Here is an 18,104-nt window from a genome sequence, read left to right as displayed (position 1 = left end):
GTCCCGTTAGCGAGTCCTACCACGGTGACGGTTGAGCTTATGAATATTAATTACGCAACGCGACGTTCGCCCACTTGGGCGATGTGATTTGCTGAAACAAATATGCGCAAGCTACTTAAATATTAATTAGGTTGTGTGAGTGGACGCTTCGGGAAGTTTGCTTAACAGCGTCAACACGCTGTAATTAATATTCATAACTAAGTCCTTAGCCATAGTAGGTTGTACAAACTCCGTCCCGTCCAGTGAGATGTTTGAAGGAGTGCGTCTTTAGCCCTATAATGGGATATGAGATGGCTCTCCCATGTGGAGAAAAATGGACAATGCACTCCCCCGTGTACAGCCTGGGTTGCGCAAAGTGTCACTTTCGGTAATAGCCACATAAGATATTCAAAATATATTACAGTTGTATGAATATAACAACAGCGTTGCTTTCGTCTTCAGTTATAAGAAAGATGGTAAACCGTTTAGTTTTAATATAATAAAGTCAGCTCAATGGACACTTATCGCGAAATTGTAGTTGTAACAGGTAGGTGGGTATTTTGGTTTGGTTGTCTAACGCATTTAGCACGTATAACTTACAGTAACGTTACGTCCAGCGAAAGTTGGATTGCAGTTGCAATGGTTTCGCTGTGTAAATATGAAGAAAACTTCGTCTAAATACTAAACTATTTTACTTTATGTATTTATTCATTTATTTTACTAGGTTTTGGTCCTTTCCGACAATATGTTGTCAATCCAAGTTGGGAGGCAGCTAAGGTACTAGTAAAACAAAGCCATTTTTGCTAAGCAGGTTGGACATGTCTAAACCATTTTAAAATAAATGATTATTAAACTTTAAAGTGTGTTTGTCCAAACTAAACAACTACATTTAGCAACTTAATTGTGTGTTTGTCTTTTGTGTAGCTAATGTTTTAACAAAATGCTAATTTAAGATGAACTGTTCCTTTAAGAAAACAAATAGTATATCAAACTTGTAACTTACCTTTTTTCAGGAAACTTTGGCTTCCGGTCTCATTCACATCCAGCAATTTTAACTCTACAAAACTGGTTTTGCTACTTGATATTGCAAATTGGTGTGTCTTACCATATTATTTTAAAATATTAATTATAAACTGTTGTAGTGCAACAATTTTACAGTTTACTGCACATTGTTATTCTTCTCGTTATTTCTCTATAGCAGCTAATGAACAGGAAGTCTCGTAAACTTATTTGCGCGTTAAAGAAAAAGGTGGATAAACTCGTATAAATGCAATTTCAACTTCTCATTAATCAGATTAACACTATATGGCCACACGTTGTTATTTAAGCAGAGTTTGAAGATGGCAAGACTTGGAATGGATATAGAAGTCTATATTAAGGAGATTCCTGTCAGTTATGCAAAATCCCAACAAGTCCTTGATGATATCTGGCAGACGATGACTCCTAAGGTAACTTTAAACAGGTAAACTAATATTTATACACATACCAGCCACTGAGGCCACAGGACTTGATAAATCACTTCAAGCCAGAGGAGAGATTACAAGCTGCTTTGTTAAATATTCTGAGAAGACTAATAAAACTAAATGTAGGTATATTATATTCTAGATACTTTTGATACAAAATAGTGATAGAGACATTTTCTCTTTGCGACGGGCAGGTTGTTATCCATTTGGGCATAGCTCCAGGAACCAAAGGCATCACACTGGAGCAAACAGGGAAGAACCACTGCTACAAAGACAGGGATGTGAGTGGTCTGTGCCCTGATCATCACTGCTGTATTGAGGGAGGACCAGAACGACTGGACTCCATCATAGACATGAGGTCCCTCAGCAAGCATTTAAAAAGTAAAGGGCTTGACGTCATCTACTCCAGGGATGCAGGAAGGTAATATCACTAACATTGAATTTATCTATAAAAGATGTCGCTGAGATTACAAATGTTGAAATGGCATGCATATACTAACAAGTTAACAACCTGCAGGTACCTGTGTGATTTTGTATACTACTATTCGCTGTACCATGGGCAGGGAAAGGCTGCGCTGATCCATGTGCCAGCCTCAGGCTGCCTGGCAAGCTCAGAGAGGCTGGTACCACAACTCCAGACCATCATCCAGGCTTTGTTATGCCAACTGACCCACCCTGCACACACAACCTCAGGATACGTGGAGAGCAAACAGGTAGAAAACACTGAAGAAAACATCCTCTGCAAAACATAATGCTATCACAGATTACATACAGTCGAAGTTAAAAGTTTACATACACCTTGCAGAATCTGCAAAATGTTAATTATTTTACCAAAATAAGAGGAATCATACAAAATGCATGTTATTTTTTATTTAGTACTGAGCTGGATAAGATATTTCACATAAAAGACATTTACATATAGTTCACAAGAGAAAATAATAGTTGAATTTATAAAAATTACCCCGTTCAAAAGTTTACATACACTTGATTCTTTATACTGTGTTGTTACCTGAATGATTTACAGCTGTTTTTTTGTTTAGTGATAGTTGTTCATGAGTTCATGGGTGTTCTTGTTTGTGAGTTAAACTGCCTGCTGTTCATCAGAAAAGTCCTTCAGGTCCCACAAATTCTTTTGTTTTTCAGCATTTTTGTGTATTTGAACCCCTTCCAACAATGACTGTATGATTTTGAGGTCCATCTTTTCACATTAAGGACAACTGAGGGACTCATATGCATCTATTACAGAAGGTTCAAAGCTCACAGATGCTACAGAAGGAAAAATGATGCATTAAGAGCTGGGGGTGAAAACTTTTGAATATTTGAATATCAGGGCAAATTTAACTTATTTTGTCTTCTGGGAAACATGTAAGTAACTTCTGTTGCGCCTGAAGGGCAGTACTAAAAAAAAGGTATTTAAGCAAAATAAGAAAAATGTACATCTTTTTGTTCAAAAGTTTACACCCCTGGCTCTTAATGCATCATTTTTCCTTTTGGAGCATCAGTGAGTGTTTGAACCTTCTGTAATAGTTGCATACAAGTCCCTTAGTCCCTCAGAATCATACAGTCATTATTGGAAAGGGTTCAAATACACAGAAATGCTGAAAAACCAAAGAATGTGAGAGACCTGAAGGATTTTTCTGAAAAACAGCTGGAAGTTTAAATGTTCAGGACAAACAAAACAACTATTATTTTCTCTTGTGGACTATATGTAAATGTCTTTTATGTGAAATATCTTATTCAGGTCAGTACTAAATAAAAAATAACATGCATTATAATCCCTCTTCTGGTAAAAATAAAAATAATGAACATCTTGCAGATTCTGCAAGGTGTATGTACTGTAAATGTTTGGCTTCAACTGTAACAGAAATGTAATAAGTGACACTCGACACAAGCCTTCAGACTCATTCATTTTTTAATTCAAAATTTAAGAAAAAAGAAAATACATGAAAATTCTTCAGATATACATTAAGCCAATGGCATGTAAAAAGTCTACCGTCTCAACTGGAGGTGAGGAGAAAACTGAAAAAACAGGAGGCCTTAGATACATAACTTACAAGAAGACGAGAGTACCAGCCAAGCCGTTTCACCATCAGTTTCTACCAATCAATGCAATGACACAGAGATTTTTTTTTTAGTTTTCCTCCTTTTTTTGTGAAAAGAAAATAAAAAGTGTTATTAAACTCTTTTCAGTACAGTAGATCAAGGCCCCTTTTGAAATTTGTCGGAATGCCAAGCAAAAACAACAGTGCCTGGGAAATGATGTCTGTGAAACCTCAAGCTCATTATTGCAATTAAAATGCATACATGCATCTTTTCTAAACCTGAGGTTTTACATTATGAAGAAATATAATAACATAATAGTTCTTATGATAGTTGAGGAAAAAAAAATCAATCTTTCAGTCAATCTACCTTCAGGTTTTTAGAGAACTTGCATTGCAACATAAGCTATTTCTACTGTAAACTTGTCTCTTTTTATTTTAAATTCTAGTCATGTTCTCTCTCTTTCTCTGTGTCATGACTACCCGTAATCTACTGGACATCGCTGTCCTATTTGTGTCTGTGTATATGTGTAACCTACTGGTAACTAAGGAACCTTGGCAGCATTCAATGAAAACTGACATTCACTTTGCAACAGGCCAATGCTTTTGTCCATATTCATTACAGAAAGAAAAAAGAAACAGAAATAAATAGTGATATCTATTATTTTCCCATTATAAACACATCAAAATCTTAATCACTACATCTACATGTGATACACTCCCACCCATATACATACGCAACAATACAAGCACAAGGGCTTTTATAGAATGGTTATTTCAATCATCTTGTACCACACAGAATAATATTCTTTTCTAACAATGTGCCTCTCAGCATCCCGACCAGGTCTCTTTCTACAAGCGCCCTTGTTTCCAACCCCTGGAGTTCAAAAGATCCAAAATATTAAAGAACATTTTAAGTGCCATGAAACAGAACGACCAGGGGCTGTAAGACCGTGACTTACTCTGAATCCACTTTGCATTTTTAATCGTCTGGCCCTTCTAATGGTTGTTTAGAGAGAGTAAGCATGTTGCTTAGATCCACCACCTACCCAAATCTATTGGCAAGACTATTTGTAGTCTCTGTAAAGCAGCACGTATTTGTGTTGTCAGCAGCAGAAAAGAGAGGCAAAACGACAGCCCTTTCTCTCTCTAGAGAATGATGTCGATGAATACGGCGACAACAGTTGGCCCTTTATATATGGTACTCACTAGACATGCAGATTGCATCTGACCAAACAATTTAGCTGGAATGTGTTTCCAGGTATTTTTATGAGAATTTCAACTGGTTTGTTGCAAGAACGTGTTGCGAAATCCACATTATGGATTCAACTGTTAGATGCTTTGGCCAAAAAATTAGAGCAGATGATCTGATTGTAAATGAAACAGTGGTATTTATGAACTAGGTGTAGCTGTGCATTAAAGTCACTTTCAATTATAGGCCATTGGCGAAAGTAGGAAACCAACATTTTGTCCAGAAGCAGTGTGTTTGAGAAGGGCACGCTGGGAAACAGGACGTCCAGTGACGTAATGAATTCTTACTCAATAAGATCGTGTAAGCTAATGGAATCTATTGGAAAAGTATCATCTACAGTTTTTCTTGTTGGCTTAACTGTACATCCAATCCTCTATACCTCTTAAAGAGATGGTTCACCCAAAAGTTCTGTCATTAATTACTCACCCTCATGTCGTTCCAAACCTGTAAGACCTTTGCTCATCTTCAGAAGACAAATGAAGATATTTTTTGATGAAATTCAAAAGCTTTCTGACCCTGCATAGACAGCAACACAACTGAAAGGTAGTAAGGACATCATTAAAATAGTTCATGTGACATCGACCTTAATTTCATAAAGCTACAAGAATACTTTTTGTGCGCGAAGGAAACAAAAACAATGACTTTATTCAATAAATTCTTCCCTTCCTTGTCAGTCTTTGACACGCATTCACAACAGTACCACAATGGTATAAAGTAATTATTTTTGTTTTCATTGCGCACAAAAAGTATTCTCGTAGCTTCATAACATTGTGGTTGAACCACTAATGTCACATGGACTAGGGTCAGAAAGCTGTAGGACTTCATCAAAAATATCTTCATTTGTGTTCTGAAGATGAATGAAGGTCTTACAGGTTTAGAACGACATAAAGGTAAGTAATTCATGACCCATGTCCCTTTAAGGTACACCTTCCTAAACCTCAATTAGATGGTGGATAAGAGGAGATCACTAAAGAAGTATATTAAACATGAAAGAAAAAACTAATAGCATCTATGGTGCGTGATTGAAAGCAGTGGGATTTTTGTGTTGCTGGGCACATGATAAGGGATGCAAGAGACACGCCATTAGGAATCCCATAGGCATGTTAGCTCACACCATGACTTCCCCTCTCTCTCTCTGTTCCTGGGAGCTTGTGCTCTGTGGTGCTTAAAGAGTTTTTTTTTTTGTTAATTTTAGATTTTTTTAAATCAGAGACAAGACAGAGGATGATAATGTGTCCTCTACAGAAAAAAGCGAGATGTATTTTATCATTTCATCACTTACACATTTAAAACAAAAGAGAATGAGGTAGATAGATGCTGAAGGAAATGAAAAAAAAGAAAGTCAGTCCCCCAGTCATGACATCATGGAAAATGCATCTAGATTTCAGACTTTATACTAAATCATAAGGGCATTTGTACAGTGATTTCAACTTGTATCACAAAAAAAAGAAATAAAAGAAATAAATAACCCTTTAAAGGGGGGGAAATAACCTTCTAAGACGGGATAAATAAATTCTGGGTAACGTTCCCAAATGCACAAGGAGAAATCCTTCAAAATAAAACTTTTAAAGCCAACTAGCAGAAACCCTACTGTTCCATTTAGCATTCTTTGAGAAAACCAATCACTTTTTTGAATTCGAACTTCTTATTTGGTTACAGATGGAGATTTCAACAGGACGTTTAGTGCTCGTTGCATGGATTTATAAAGTTGATGTGAACGTATTTTGTTTGGAGGCATTACAGGCTGGTTGGGGAATGCGGGACAAATTAAGACAACCCAATTAGCCCTGTTAGTTGCTATTCTGTTACATGGATGAGTTACAAAAATAGTCTGAAACCAATAGTAAATGAAACCTTCTATGACGACGCCTGGCAAGAGGCATGAGCACGGACACTGACATACTGTACGGTTTTACTACACTGTAAGGAGAGGCCGGCAACCTAAAAAAGCCGAGGTGGAATCAACTACGATGAGAATGTCTGGAGAACAAAACCATAACGTTAACCTGAGATTGAGCTGCACCTCATGAGCAGGTGCAATGGTAGACAACTGTATCAAGGGTGCCTAAAGTTCACATGCAGAGCTAAAGAGTTTGTTGTAACTAATAATAATAATAATAATAATAATATAATAATAATATAGAGTTAAAAAACACAAGGCAATGGACATGTGGCAATGCAGACAACCTCTTAGGGAGAAAAACAAATAAAAATAAATTGCTCTTTTTTGTATTATTTTTTTCTTTTTTTGAAAGAAGAGTATAAAGCATAAGAAAATGGACTGTAGTGGAGATATCATAAAATATTAAACCTGAAGGATTTCTTTTACATATACATGTACATATATATATATATATATATATATATATATATATATACATACATATATATATATATATATATATACATATACATACACACACACACACCCACAAAAGAAAAAAAAATAGCAGCTTCTTTCTGTACAGACAAAGAGGTGAACATCAGAACCGTAAAAAAGTTATCAAAAGTGACTCAAACCGATGATTTGTGTGGATTTGTGTGTAAATGATCTGTGGTCGAACATAGAACTGTAAGACCCTTCTTAGAATCATTTGAATTGTACAGAGAGACTAATGACTAGTCTAAAAAAATACCTGCTGTGTACAATGCCTCACTCATCTCACAAAACAGATGTCGAAACAAATGAAGCCCCTGCTTCACGATCGAGCCGATCCCTTATAATTCATACCCGCCTCTCCGCACCTTGGCGCTTTTTTCTTTCGACTTGAAACATCGCTCTCACAGAGGCTCAGCTCACAGATGGTGCGTGCAGCAGGAACTGCCATGCAATAGTCGGAGATCAGAGCCATATAAAAGGGGGAAAGGGGAAGGATTTACAAACTCAAGCTGATTGTAAAAGATGAGGTCCAGAAATCCCCCATAAAAGACAGTATGAGAGTTTAGTCCCTTGATTGCGCTACTTCAAAGTGCAACCTTGAAAAATCAGCTGTGGATAGGGGGTTATGTAATGATAAATAACTTTTAGTTAGTGTTTTTGTTTTTAATACAAAAGAACATTTGATTTGGCAAAAATTTGGCAGTTTCAAAAAAGCCCACCTCACTCTCTAACAAACCTCCTCGATTTAAGTAGAAGAAGGCTGGATCAACCAGTAACGTGATTGATCTCTGATTGAGAACAAGCGATCGCAGCTGAGAAAGTTTCTGCGGCATCTTGAAAGAGAAATGTGATGAAAAAGATAGTTGCGCTGTGGAGGGGAATGTGTATTTTTTGTCTAAAAACACACTCGCATGCAGCCTGAAAGTGTTCACAGGCTGGGCTTGCTGGCTAATATGCTTGTCCCTCTTGTTTCACAACAAACTGGCAGGTTTTCTTCTTTAGAAAACATTTTTTCTCTTTCATGCAAGTGAAAGCCAGGGCCCTCCAGTGTGGTGGTTTGTTCTCTTAAATCTTAAATATTGCAAGAGTTTTTGTAGGCTTGTAGCCACCAATCGCCCGCAACATCCTCTCCGTCGTTAGAAATCATTTTAACGAAAACGATCCTTTGATATCCAGAGTCCATCTGAGTATCAAATCCACGGTCAGCCCTGGGTGTTGCCTCCTCGAAACGAAAGAAAAAACACATATGACCACGTAGACAAAAGGGCGAGGGAAATGTGGGTACCCTGTGTGAGTAGAGGGAGTCTGAGCAGCCACGATCAGCAGGCCGATGATTGAGGCAGTGGCAGCGCTCGCTCGTTCTTCCTCCCTCCGTTCATGTGCGCGTAGGGCTGCGTTTCGTCAAACGCCGGCCCCAGCAGCACAACTGGCCCGTTTGCTGCTACCTGTCCTGAGTGCTTGTCTAAGGCCAGGCCTGGAGAGGCTGAGGAGGTTGAGGGCGGTGAGGTGGAGGGGGTCGGGGCGGACCCCATCGGCGTCCCTGGCCCCTGAGCTGGGGAGAGTGGCTGTGGACTTGGGGTCTGAGCCCCTGTGCTCCCCTGAGAGGAGGGGGCCAATGTGGAAGCAGGGTCCAGTGGAACGTTTTCCATGTTCTCCACCTCCATGTCCAGTTCCTCAGTGTCGGGTGGCTTGTTCTCCTCACTGTAGAAAAAGCTAACCTCCCGGAAGGGCGGCTCCAGTTCCTCTTTTATGCTGTTGATGATCTCCAGAAAAGACGGTCGCATTTTGGGGTTGTACTGCCAGCACATCCGCATCAGTTCAAACCTGTAGACCAGATACAGATACTGCGTTAAAGTTTGAATTTTAAGATCAAAAAATGTTGCTTTTACTTTTACTTTTAATTACTTTAATTACTTTTAATTTAATTACTTTTAATAGCCAGTTCATTTTACTGAATTAAAAAAATACAGTATGTCCAGTGTAGCTTAAAGGAACACGAAAATGGACGCAGCAGGCGCAGTAATATCACGCAGGGCCTGAAGTTCGTTCACAATTTCAAAAAGCCGGTCACATTGGCAGTTACCTAGCTGGGAACTAATTTCAGGCGCTGTGTGATATTACTGCGCCTGCTGCGTCCATATTACGGCAACAAACTTCCTTGACTATTACGCCGGAATGGGAGTGTAGTTCCTAATCTTATCAGCCTAGAAAATCAAAGCTTTACATTTTCCAGCCATCTTAGCACACAATATAATTACAGAACAGTCGAGTTTTAAATAGGACAAATACCGAAACTCGTTGGTCATTTTTGAATGCAATGCTGTGTTGGTCACATAGGATTCAATGATCTATGCTAAGCTATGCTAAAAGTGGTATCGCCAGAACAGGAGAACGGCTGAATGGATTTCAAAACGCTAAAACTCAACTTATTAACTCGGGGGGAGTTGGAGAATAAGCCTATTTCCAAAAAAAGTGGAGTGTTCCTTTAACAAACCAGACAAAAATGGTAATTGAAATAAATGATCAAATGCCTCTTATGAGTCAGTTCATTTGAAAGAATCAAATACACAGTGTCTCCAGTGTTGTCGGATTTATGAACAAATGACTCTTATGAGCCAGTTTATTATTACAAAATGGACATTATAGCCCAAATAAATGTAACTTCATCATTGTGGTGGTAACAGAGGTAAGCTATTTTCTTTTTCCTTTTTCTCAGAAAATGTAAAAATTCTTGTACAAATCTCATACTCATATACTCCAGTGCAAACAAGCAATACAATGTCTACAAAATCTCATAAACAGTGTGTTCACGCTAACGATCCACCCATCAACAGGTGGCAGTGTTCACTAGAGCTAGAGCACACAGGAGTGTTGTGGAACAGACAACTTCTAGAACATTTTGTGGTCGTACACACTGAGAAGTGCACCGTGCCAGAACTGCTGTCCTAAACACTCCACAGACTCGTCCTATGTGAATAGCTGAGAACACATGCGAAGCAAAAGAGCCAAAACAACACAAAACAAAAAAAAATTCATAAAACCCATGATCTGACAGTTCGGTGTGGTACTGTCCCACCACATCTTGGTAAAACACACAAACAAGCTAAGAATAGCGTCAGCACTCACTGGCCCACTGAAATACATTTTAAATGACCTCCAGCCACAGGTTCAGAGCAGAGCGGGGCGCCGTAGCCACACAAAACAGAGGCCTTCTCGCAAGGACATTCCACAGTATCGGGTCAAATAGTGCACTGGGAGTTTCTCTGCTGGGCATTAGGAACTGACGGAAAGTTACACTTTTCTGTGGTTTCAACTTCTCTCAAAATAAAAGCAAGTTTTTGGACACAGGCCTGGCGTTTGCGAGTAACCTGCCTGTTTGGAGTTTGTTGGATCACAAATTCATAGCAGAGGCCATCTGTCGTTACTCACTGAAGTGAATTCAAACCCATTTAGAAAATGTGATAAATCTTGCCTGCTGTCTGCACTCACTATCTCTTTTCCAAAACTCATTGAGCTACCTTCCTGTCTGTCTACTGCCTCCACGGATGGCTGCCTTCTAAGGCAGCATCCTAACTGAAATAAAACCTCAGAAGTTACTGATTTCGAGCGCTCTACAAAGCTAGCAACTCTGAAAATAGCACTCAGCATGACAGACTCAACTCAAAATTGATTCCAAAAGAGTTTGATGCTAATGAATATCTCTTTTTTTTACTGCGTGTGACCTTTCCAACACGATTATGTAATGTGTGAATTTTTTGTGGTTAACAAGTATATATACAGTTGAGTTCAAAAGTTTACATTCCCCTTTCAGAATTTGCAAAAGGTTACCAAAATAAGAGGGATCATACAAAATACATGTTATTGTTTATTTAGTACTGAGTTGAATAAGATATTTCACATAAAATGTGTTCACATATAGTCCACAAAAGAAAATAGTTGAATTAATAAAAATGACCCCATTCAAAAGTTTACACCCCCTTGATTCTTAATACTGTGTTGTTACCTAAATTATCCACAGCTGTTTTTTTTGTTTAGGGATAGTTGTTCATAAGTCCCTTGAACAGTTAAACTGCCAGCCGTTCTTCAGAAAAATCCCTCAGGTCTCACAAATTCTTTGGTTTTCCAGCATTTATGTGTATTTGAACCCTTTCCAACAATGACTGTATGATTTTGAGATCCATCTTTTCACACTGAGGGACTCATATGCAACTATTACAGAAGGTTCAAACGCTCACTGATGCTCCAGAAGGAAAAACAATGCATTAAGAGAAAAACTTTTGAACAGAATGGAGATGTGTACATTTTTCTTATTTTGCTAAATATCATATTTTTTCATACTGCCCTTCAGAGGCTTCAGAAGACAGTTACATGTTACCCAGAAGACAAAATAAGATTAATTTACCCTGATCTTCAAATTCAAAACGTTTTCACCCCTGTGAACGCATGGTTCTTCCTTCTGGAGCATCAGTGAGCGTTTGAACCTTCTGTAATAGTTGCACATGAGTCTCTCAGTTGTCCTCAGTGTGAAAAGATGGATCTCAAAATCGTACAGTCATAATTGGAAAGCGTTCAAAAACACAAAAAATGTTGAAAAAACATTATGGGACCTGAAGGATTTTTCTGAAAAACAGCAGGCAGTTTAACTTTTCAGGACAAACAAGGGACTCATGAACAACTAAACAAAAAAACACAGATGTGAATCATTCAGGTAACAACAGTATTAAGAATCAAGGGGATGTAAACTTTTGAACAAGGTAATTTTTATAAATTCAACTATTATTTTCTCTTATGGACTGTATGTAAACATCTTTTATGTGAAATATCTTATTCAGGTCAGTACTAAATAAACAATAACATGCATTTTGTATGATCCCTTTTATTTTGGTAAAATAATATTTTGCAGATTCTTAAACGGGGGTGTAAACTTTTGACTTCCAACTGTATATAGGGAGAAAGGGGTCCGGAGAAAACGTACGGATAGACCTCAAATATATATATATATAAAATGGCCTATCATTTCACTAGTTGAGACCCTTATTCCTTGGCTGGGATCGTGTAGAGCCTTTTGAAGCTGCATTGAAACTGCATGAACATCTTTGATGAAATTGGGGTTAGTAAACAAAATGACTTTTTCAACATCCGAAAGAAAAACCTATGATTCCATGATAGGTTTAATGATATACTAATAAAAAAAAAAAGGAGCAAAACGATGACGACAGATAAAAATGACGATGAACAGAACCTCGCTTAGTTCAACCAAGTGTTCAACGGCTCTACAAGCTATTTCTGAATCTCTGCCCTTGTATTTTAGCCAAGTATTACTTCAAATTCTCATGATATCATAAAAATGTGAGCAACATCCCAACTTCATGATGTTAAGCTGAGTGTAATGATGAGATACAGACGACAACGTTTGAGCGTCTTTAGAGCGCTAACGCAGCATATGTTCAATCTTCTTCTTTCGTGCAATCAGGACATCTCGTCGTAGCTGCCATGGAAACGGGGGTTTGTGTTTCCATAACAGTTGAGACAAGAACGAGTGACTGAGGGAGAAAGGGGTCAGGAGAAAACGGACGGATAGACCTCATGCCTCGCCACTGACATCAGCCCAGAAAAGGAGAACGGCAGACCGGATCGGTGACGCAGGCAGACGCGCTCTGAAGAAGATGTGAAGATAAGCACGAGAAGCTCTTAATAAAAACTAGAGCAGCACGGGGTCACAGTTCCGGTCACCCCCTGGGAAGCACACATTCTCCCTTCTATGGACGGAGGCTCCCTAACAACATGATGTCACCTGTCTCCTTTTAACCCGTGACGCAAATGTCACCAGTCGGGCTTTCGGTGGGCTTGACGTTAGCAGCAGCATCTGGTGACATGCTATCAACGTTTTAGCGTGATACCGCATCCCTAAATAGAAAAGGGCCGGCTAGAGGACAAAGGGTTAACATTGTAAAGCAGTGTGCCAAAAGTGCAGTTGGTGGACTCACAGCATGTCGGGACAGTTGTCCGGTTTATCCAGAAGTCCTCCCTCCATGACGAAGCGAAGTACCTGCTCGTTGGACATGCCCTGGTAGGGCTGCTCGGCTAAAGTGGCGATCTCCCATAAAACCACGCCGAACGACCTGAAGAAAGAGGTTAACTGGTTAAAATATGTCTGCAGGAGCAACACAAAGGCACTCACAGTAAATCACGCTAAATGTCACCAAACCCATTTGTCCAATTACGTCAGCAACCGCACACATCAAGTAACTCAATCCAGTCGGACGAGGACGGAGAGGAAAGGAATGAGGCCATTTAAGGTCAAGAGACGCATGAAGAGCCGCTTTGAGACAATTGCAGTCCTGCCGAGCCTAAAAGCAGCAGTAGCCTGCGGCGTGTCACTGAAAGGCTGCGGACGCATCCTTGTGTTTTTTTTTTTTTTTTTATCCCGAGCCTGGAACAACAAAATGCTCACAAAGTTGCGAACGCCGCATGAGCCGCTGACCTGAACTTTTTCTTTTTAGTGTGGTGTTTTTGTTAGCCCTGTGTTCCTCATTAATGAAAATGAGTCCATATATTAGCCGGCGGCCGGTGAGAATGTGCAGCGACGGACCAGAGAGTCGGCAAAGCCCAAATAAAAAACACACAAAGAGTGCACTGTTGCCAGTCGTTATTCATTAGCTCTCGAAGGACAAATTTTCTACATTGGCCGAGGATCTGAGACAAAGCTCAACACCCTTTAAAACAGGACTATTACAACAGTGACTTGCATCTAATTGGCTGCAACATCTGCGTGTTGAAAGACAAAACCGCATTAGAGCGGGACTTTTTCAGGGGAAGGAAACAAATAAAGACACCTAACGGCGAGGTTTATGGGAGTACGAGATGGGAGCTCGCCGTGGCTCTTTTCATCTCCCGGACTTCAAAAGCGGCAAATACGGACCGAGGGACAGGGAGGCGGGTCTGCGCTGGCACACCAACCCCGTCATTACCAAACATCTGGAGGAGGTTAGGAGCGCAGCGAGTGACAGAGCTGTGGGACGCTGGAGATTGGGAAACGGCAGAGTTGGAAGAGTCGGTCTATGGCACCGTGACTCTGTTCTACTGAACCGCTGCTGCTGGGACCAAAGCTGTGGAGAGACAGTCTGTCTGAGACAAAAGAGACAATGTGTTTGGGCACGCTTCACTTGGCTGGGAATGGAAGAATGTCTGGAAGTGATGCATATTCTCCCTTGACACAGGACATCAGTGGAAAAAAAACATTAAAGGGTTTTCACCTCTTATAGGCCTAGGAGGCTTCCTGTCGTATTAAGAAAAATAAAGAGACAGTTTCAATGCTTTCTGGACAGTTGGGGGCCTGCGGAGTCTCTGATGGGACAGCCTGCTGCTCAAGTGGAAAAATTTTCAGCAGTGCAGTTTTTCTCTTTTTCTCAGTTTATTTCTCTTAAATTGAACCTTTTTGATCCAAAAGCTTCATTATCTAAATTAGTTTAATAGACAAATACATTTTACTTGCATATGAATTTTCTTAAAATATATTAGCTACTCCTCCTTGGACCAGAATTTTATTTTATTTTATAAGACCCGAGTTTGTTGTAATATTTTCATCACATGTATTTTTATAAATATGAAACATCCTTTATTATTATTATTATTATTTTTTTAAAGGGGGTTTCACAAAAGGTGAAATGGGGGACACTGACATCATTATGATACATTTAAATACATTTAAAAATCCTGATCTAAACAAATGTGACCCTTGACCCTGGTCATAAGCTGAATAAACAAGTTGTTTTTATGTTTATGGGCACTATAGAATTCCTGAACTTCTGTTTGTGTTAAAATATTTTTTTTTCTTTATAATTTAGAAAGGAAACATTAAATTGTTCAAAAGTGACAGCAAAGAAATTTGTTACAAAGATTTTATATTTCAAATAAATGCTGTTCTTTTGACCTTTTTATTTATCTTTTTTTCTTAAAAAAAGGTACCACAGCTTCCATAATATTACTATTATATATTAGGATATAATATTAATTTGCATGTTTTCAACATTGATAATAATGTGAAATATGAAGTAAGGAATGATTACCAATTCACCATTTACACTACCAGTCAAGTAAGATTTTTAAATGTTTTTTATGTTAATGTCTTTTTCCTCTTCTGCTCACCAAGCCTGCATTTATTTGATCCAAAATACAGAAAAAGCAGTAATATTGTGAAATAATTTTTACTACTTAAAATAACTGTTTTCTATTGAATATATTTCAAAATGTAATTTATTCCTGTGATCAAAGCTACATTTTCAGCATCATTACTCCAGTCTTCAGTGTTACATGATCCTTCAGAAATCAGTCTAATATGCTTTATTCTATTATTTATTATTAATTATTATCATCTGTATTTAAAACAGTTGAGTACATTTTTTTCAGGATTCTTTAATGAATAGAAAGATCCAAAGACCAGCATTTATCTGAAATAAAACCGCTTTTGTAACATTATACACTATACCATTCAAAAGCTTGTAGTCAGTATAATTTTTTTATTTGGGAAAGAAATTATAGAAATGAATAGTTTTATTTAGCAAGGATGCTTTAAATTGATCAAACTGATGAAGACGACATTTTCATTTTGATGAAAGTTTTTTATTTCAGATAAATGCTGTTCTTTTGAACTTTCTATTCATCAAAGAAACCAGAAAAAAATCTACTGAGCTGTTCTCAACATAATAATAATGTTTTTTGAGCAGCAAATCAGAATATTAGAATGATTTTTGAAGGATCATGTGACTGGAGTAATGGAATATTTACATTATAAAATATATTAAAATAGAAAACAGTTATTTTAAATAGCACAAACTATTTCAAAATTGTACCATTTTGTTTGACTGGTAGCGTACATGTACAGTACACTACACAGAGAAGCAACAAAGTCTTGCATTTATATGTGTGTGAAGAAAAGTCATAGAGAACATGCGGCTCATACCAGACATCAGAATTTGTTGTGAACACTCCATCTTTCAAAGACTCTGGGGACATCCAGCGCACCGGCAGCAGCCCTTTGCCTCCTTTGCGATAGTAATCAGTCTCGTAGATGTCCCTTGTCATGCCAAAATCTAAACACATGAAGACAGCAAACATGAAAGGCCAGTCACACCTTTCAACCAACTGTTTCATCAAACAGATTGTTGAATTTATGAGACATGCATCACACATTTACCTCCGATTTTAACCGTGAAGTCCTCAGCAACCATGCAGTTTCTGGCAGCCAGGTCCCGATGGACAAACTTGTTGGCATTGAGGTATGCCATCCCGTCCGCTATCTCACCGGCCATCTGAATCATCTTCTTCAGCGGAGGCAAAGACTGGCTGCTAGAGCCCTGCTACATAGCAGAAAAAGAGCACAAAGGGTGCATTTAATTGCATTTTCCTACTAAAAATCCTTTTTGAACAGCTGACTGAAATAGCGAGTAGCTTTAACTAATAGGGGGCATGAGATGCTGCCCATAGATCTGAGCGTAATTAACTAAAAGTGTATTTTTAAAAGTGACACATCATGAAAATCTGACATTTTCTGTTTTTAAAAACTATAATCAGGCCCCCAGTGCATTTATCAGCCCAGAAAAAGAACAACCTAGTAACTTTGTTTTGGTAAGCCTTTTTCTGCAATATTGCCACCCCTTAATCTGCACATTTTCACACACGGTGCTGCTATTTTGTTTTTGCAATTGACAACGGTGTACCAGTTCTAACGCCATTGCTAAAGTTCAAGCAAAGCATGCTAACTGTTCTGTCGTTGGCTACACAGACAAGCGTAGAACACTATTTCGAGTCCCAGCCTCAGAGGAGACAAGAGAGAAGTGGATTTATTGTTTATTTACTGAATATTATGCTGCTGCCACACAGATTTAATATAAACATGCGATTTCTTTCCCAGCTGTTTACTTTCAAAGACATAACAGACTGTTTTTGTAACTTATGTGTGTTTTTAACATAAAACTGTGTGTATTTGACAGTTTAAGTGCTTTAAGTGCAATAAAACATGAAAGAAAACCGTTTATCAGAAGTTTAAACTGATATGGCTTTAAAATGCATAACTGTAACGCGATAGACATGATAATCAAAACCAAAAAGATGTTTTTTAGCAGAGTATCTGAGGTAGGAGCTGTAAAGGAACAGCCCTATTCTGAAAAGGGGGGCGGGGAGCACAAAAACCAGCGTGTTTCTACTTCCACTCAAAATAGGCATTTTCAAAATAAATGATCTGTCTATTTTGAGCTGAAACTTCACAGACATTCTGGGGACACCTTAGTGGGGACATCTTAATTTATGGGATGTTTCCGTACCTCTTTGGAACGGAGAGAACGCAAGTAGCTCTTCAGATCGCCCCGTGTCATCAGCTCCATTATAACTAGAGTGGGCTGTCCTTGTGAAACCACACCCAAAAGTCGCACCTAAACCAGGATACAAAAAAAAGAATGAGAACTGAAATTGTACTGTGACACTATGAAAACAACTGAGAATCCTGTGTGTGAAAAATCCATTTGAAAAGCATCATTGTTTTGCTATTTATTTGGCACTGCCAGTGGTACAGAAATTATACACTTGCATAAAAGTTATAAATATCTAAGAATTTCAAAATGTGAGTTGTTGGCAAAACCAAATACTGGATGAGATTCTGCCCTCTTACCACATGGTGACAGTTGAACTCTTTCATAACTGAAGCTTCGTTCAGGAACTCAATGCGTTCACGCATACTGGCAGATTCATTTACGGTCTTGATGGCCACTCGAGTCTCAGGTTCATCTTTTACAACGCCCTTTGCGATGCCCTCATACACCATACCAAAGGAGCCCTGACCCAGCTCACGACACATGGTGATTTTCTCCCGAGCCACTTCCCATTCATCTGGTACATACACTGAAGTCACAGAAATGGGCGTATTTGAATATTTTATATAAAACAAATAACATATTGTAAAATAACAAATTTTATAACTTAACTTTTTTTATATG

The 18,104-nt window shown here is 38.5% G+C and overlaps 2 protein-coding genes across 2 annotated transcripts in view; one reads left to right on the top strand and one right to left on the bottom strand.

Moving 5' to 3' along the window:
- Positions 1-492: 492 nt before the first annotated feature.
- pgpep1l (pyroglutamyl-peptidase I like) lies at positions 493-2,194 on the top strand. Its single transcript, XM_073850173.1, has 5 exons — positions 493-526; positions 704-756; positions 1,311-1,427; positions 1,637-1,863; positions 1,960-2,194. The coding sequence occupies exons 1-5, from the start codon at positions 493-495 to the stop codon at positions 2,192-2,194; spliced, it is 666 nt and encodes a 221-aa protein (XP_073706274.1).
- A 4,950-nt stretch (positions 2,195-7,144) lies between these two features.
- The window catches only part of igf1ra (insulin-like growth factor 1a receptor), a 30,141-nt gene continuing 19,181 nt past the window's right edge, over positions 7,145-18,104 (bottom strand). The window contains exons 13-18 of the mRNA XM_073850172.1: positions 17,780-18,009; positions 17,436-17,543; positions 16,310-16,472; positions 16,076-16,205; positions 13,101-13,235; positions 7,145-8,937 (exon numbers count right to left, since the gene is read on the bottom strand). Of these exons, the coding sequence (XP_073706273.1) occupies positions 8,433-8,937; positions 13,101-13,235; positions 16,076-16,205; positions 16,310-16,472; positions 17,436-17,543; positions 17,780-18,009 (1,271 nt within the window). The 3' untranslated portion in view covers positions 7,145-8,432. The remainder of the gene's footprint in view (positions 8,938-13,100; positions 13,236-16,075; positions 16,206-16,309; positions 16,473-17,435; positions 17,544-17,779; positions 18,010-18,104) is intronic.

This window comes from Garra rufa, chromosome 11 (genome assembly GCF_049309525.1).
Source record: "Garra rufa chromosome 11, GarRuf1.0, whole genome shotgun sequence".
Classification (NCBI taxonomy): Eukaryota; Metazoa; Chordata; class Actinopteri; order Cypriniformes; family Cyprinidae; genus Garra; species Garra rufa.
The sequence above is the reverse complement of the archived record's forward strand: the minus strand, read 5'-3'. Positions and strand labels throughout refer to the sequence as shown.

Excerpts from the sequence above, each read along its gene's own strand:
- pgpep1l (XM_073850173.1), top strand. The coding sequence starts at position 493 with ATGGACACTTATCGCGAAATTGTAGTTGTAACAG. Across the intron at positions 1,428-1,636 it reads GGCAGACGATGACTCCTAAG|GTTGTTATCCATTTGGGCAT; the intron begins GTAACTTTAAAC and ends TGCGACGGGCAG. Across the intron at positions 1,864-1,959 it reads TACTCCAGGGATGCAGGAAG|GTACCTGTGTGATTTTGTAT; the intron begins GTAATATCACTA and ends AACAACCTGCAG.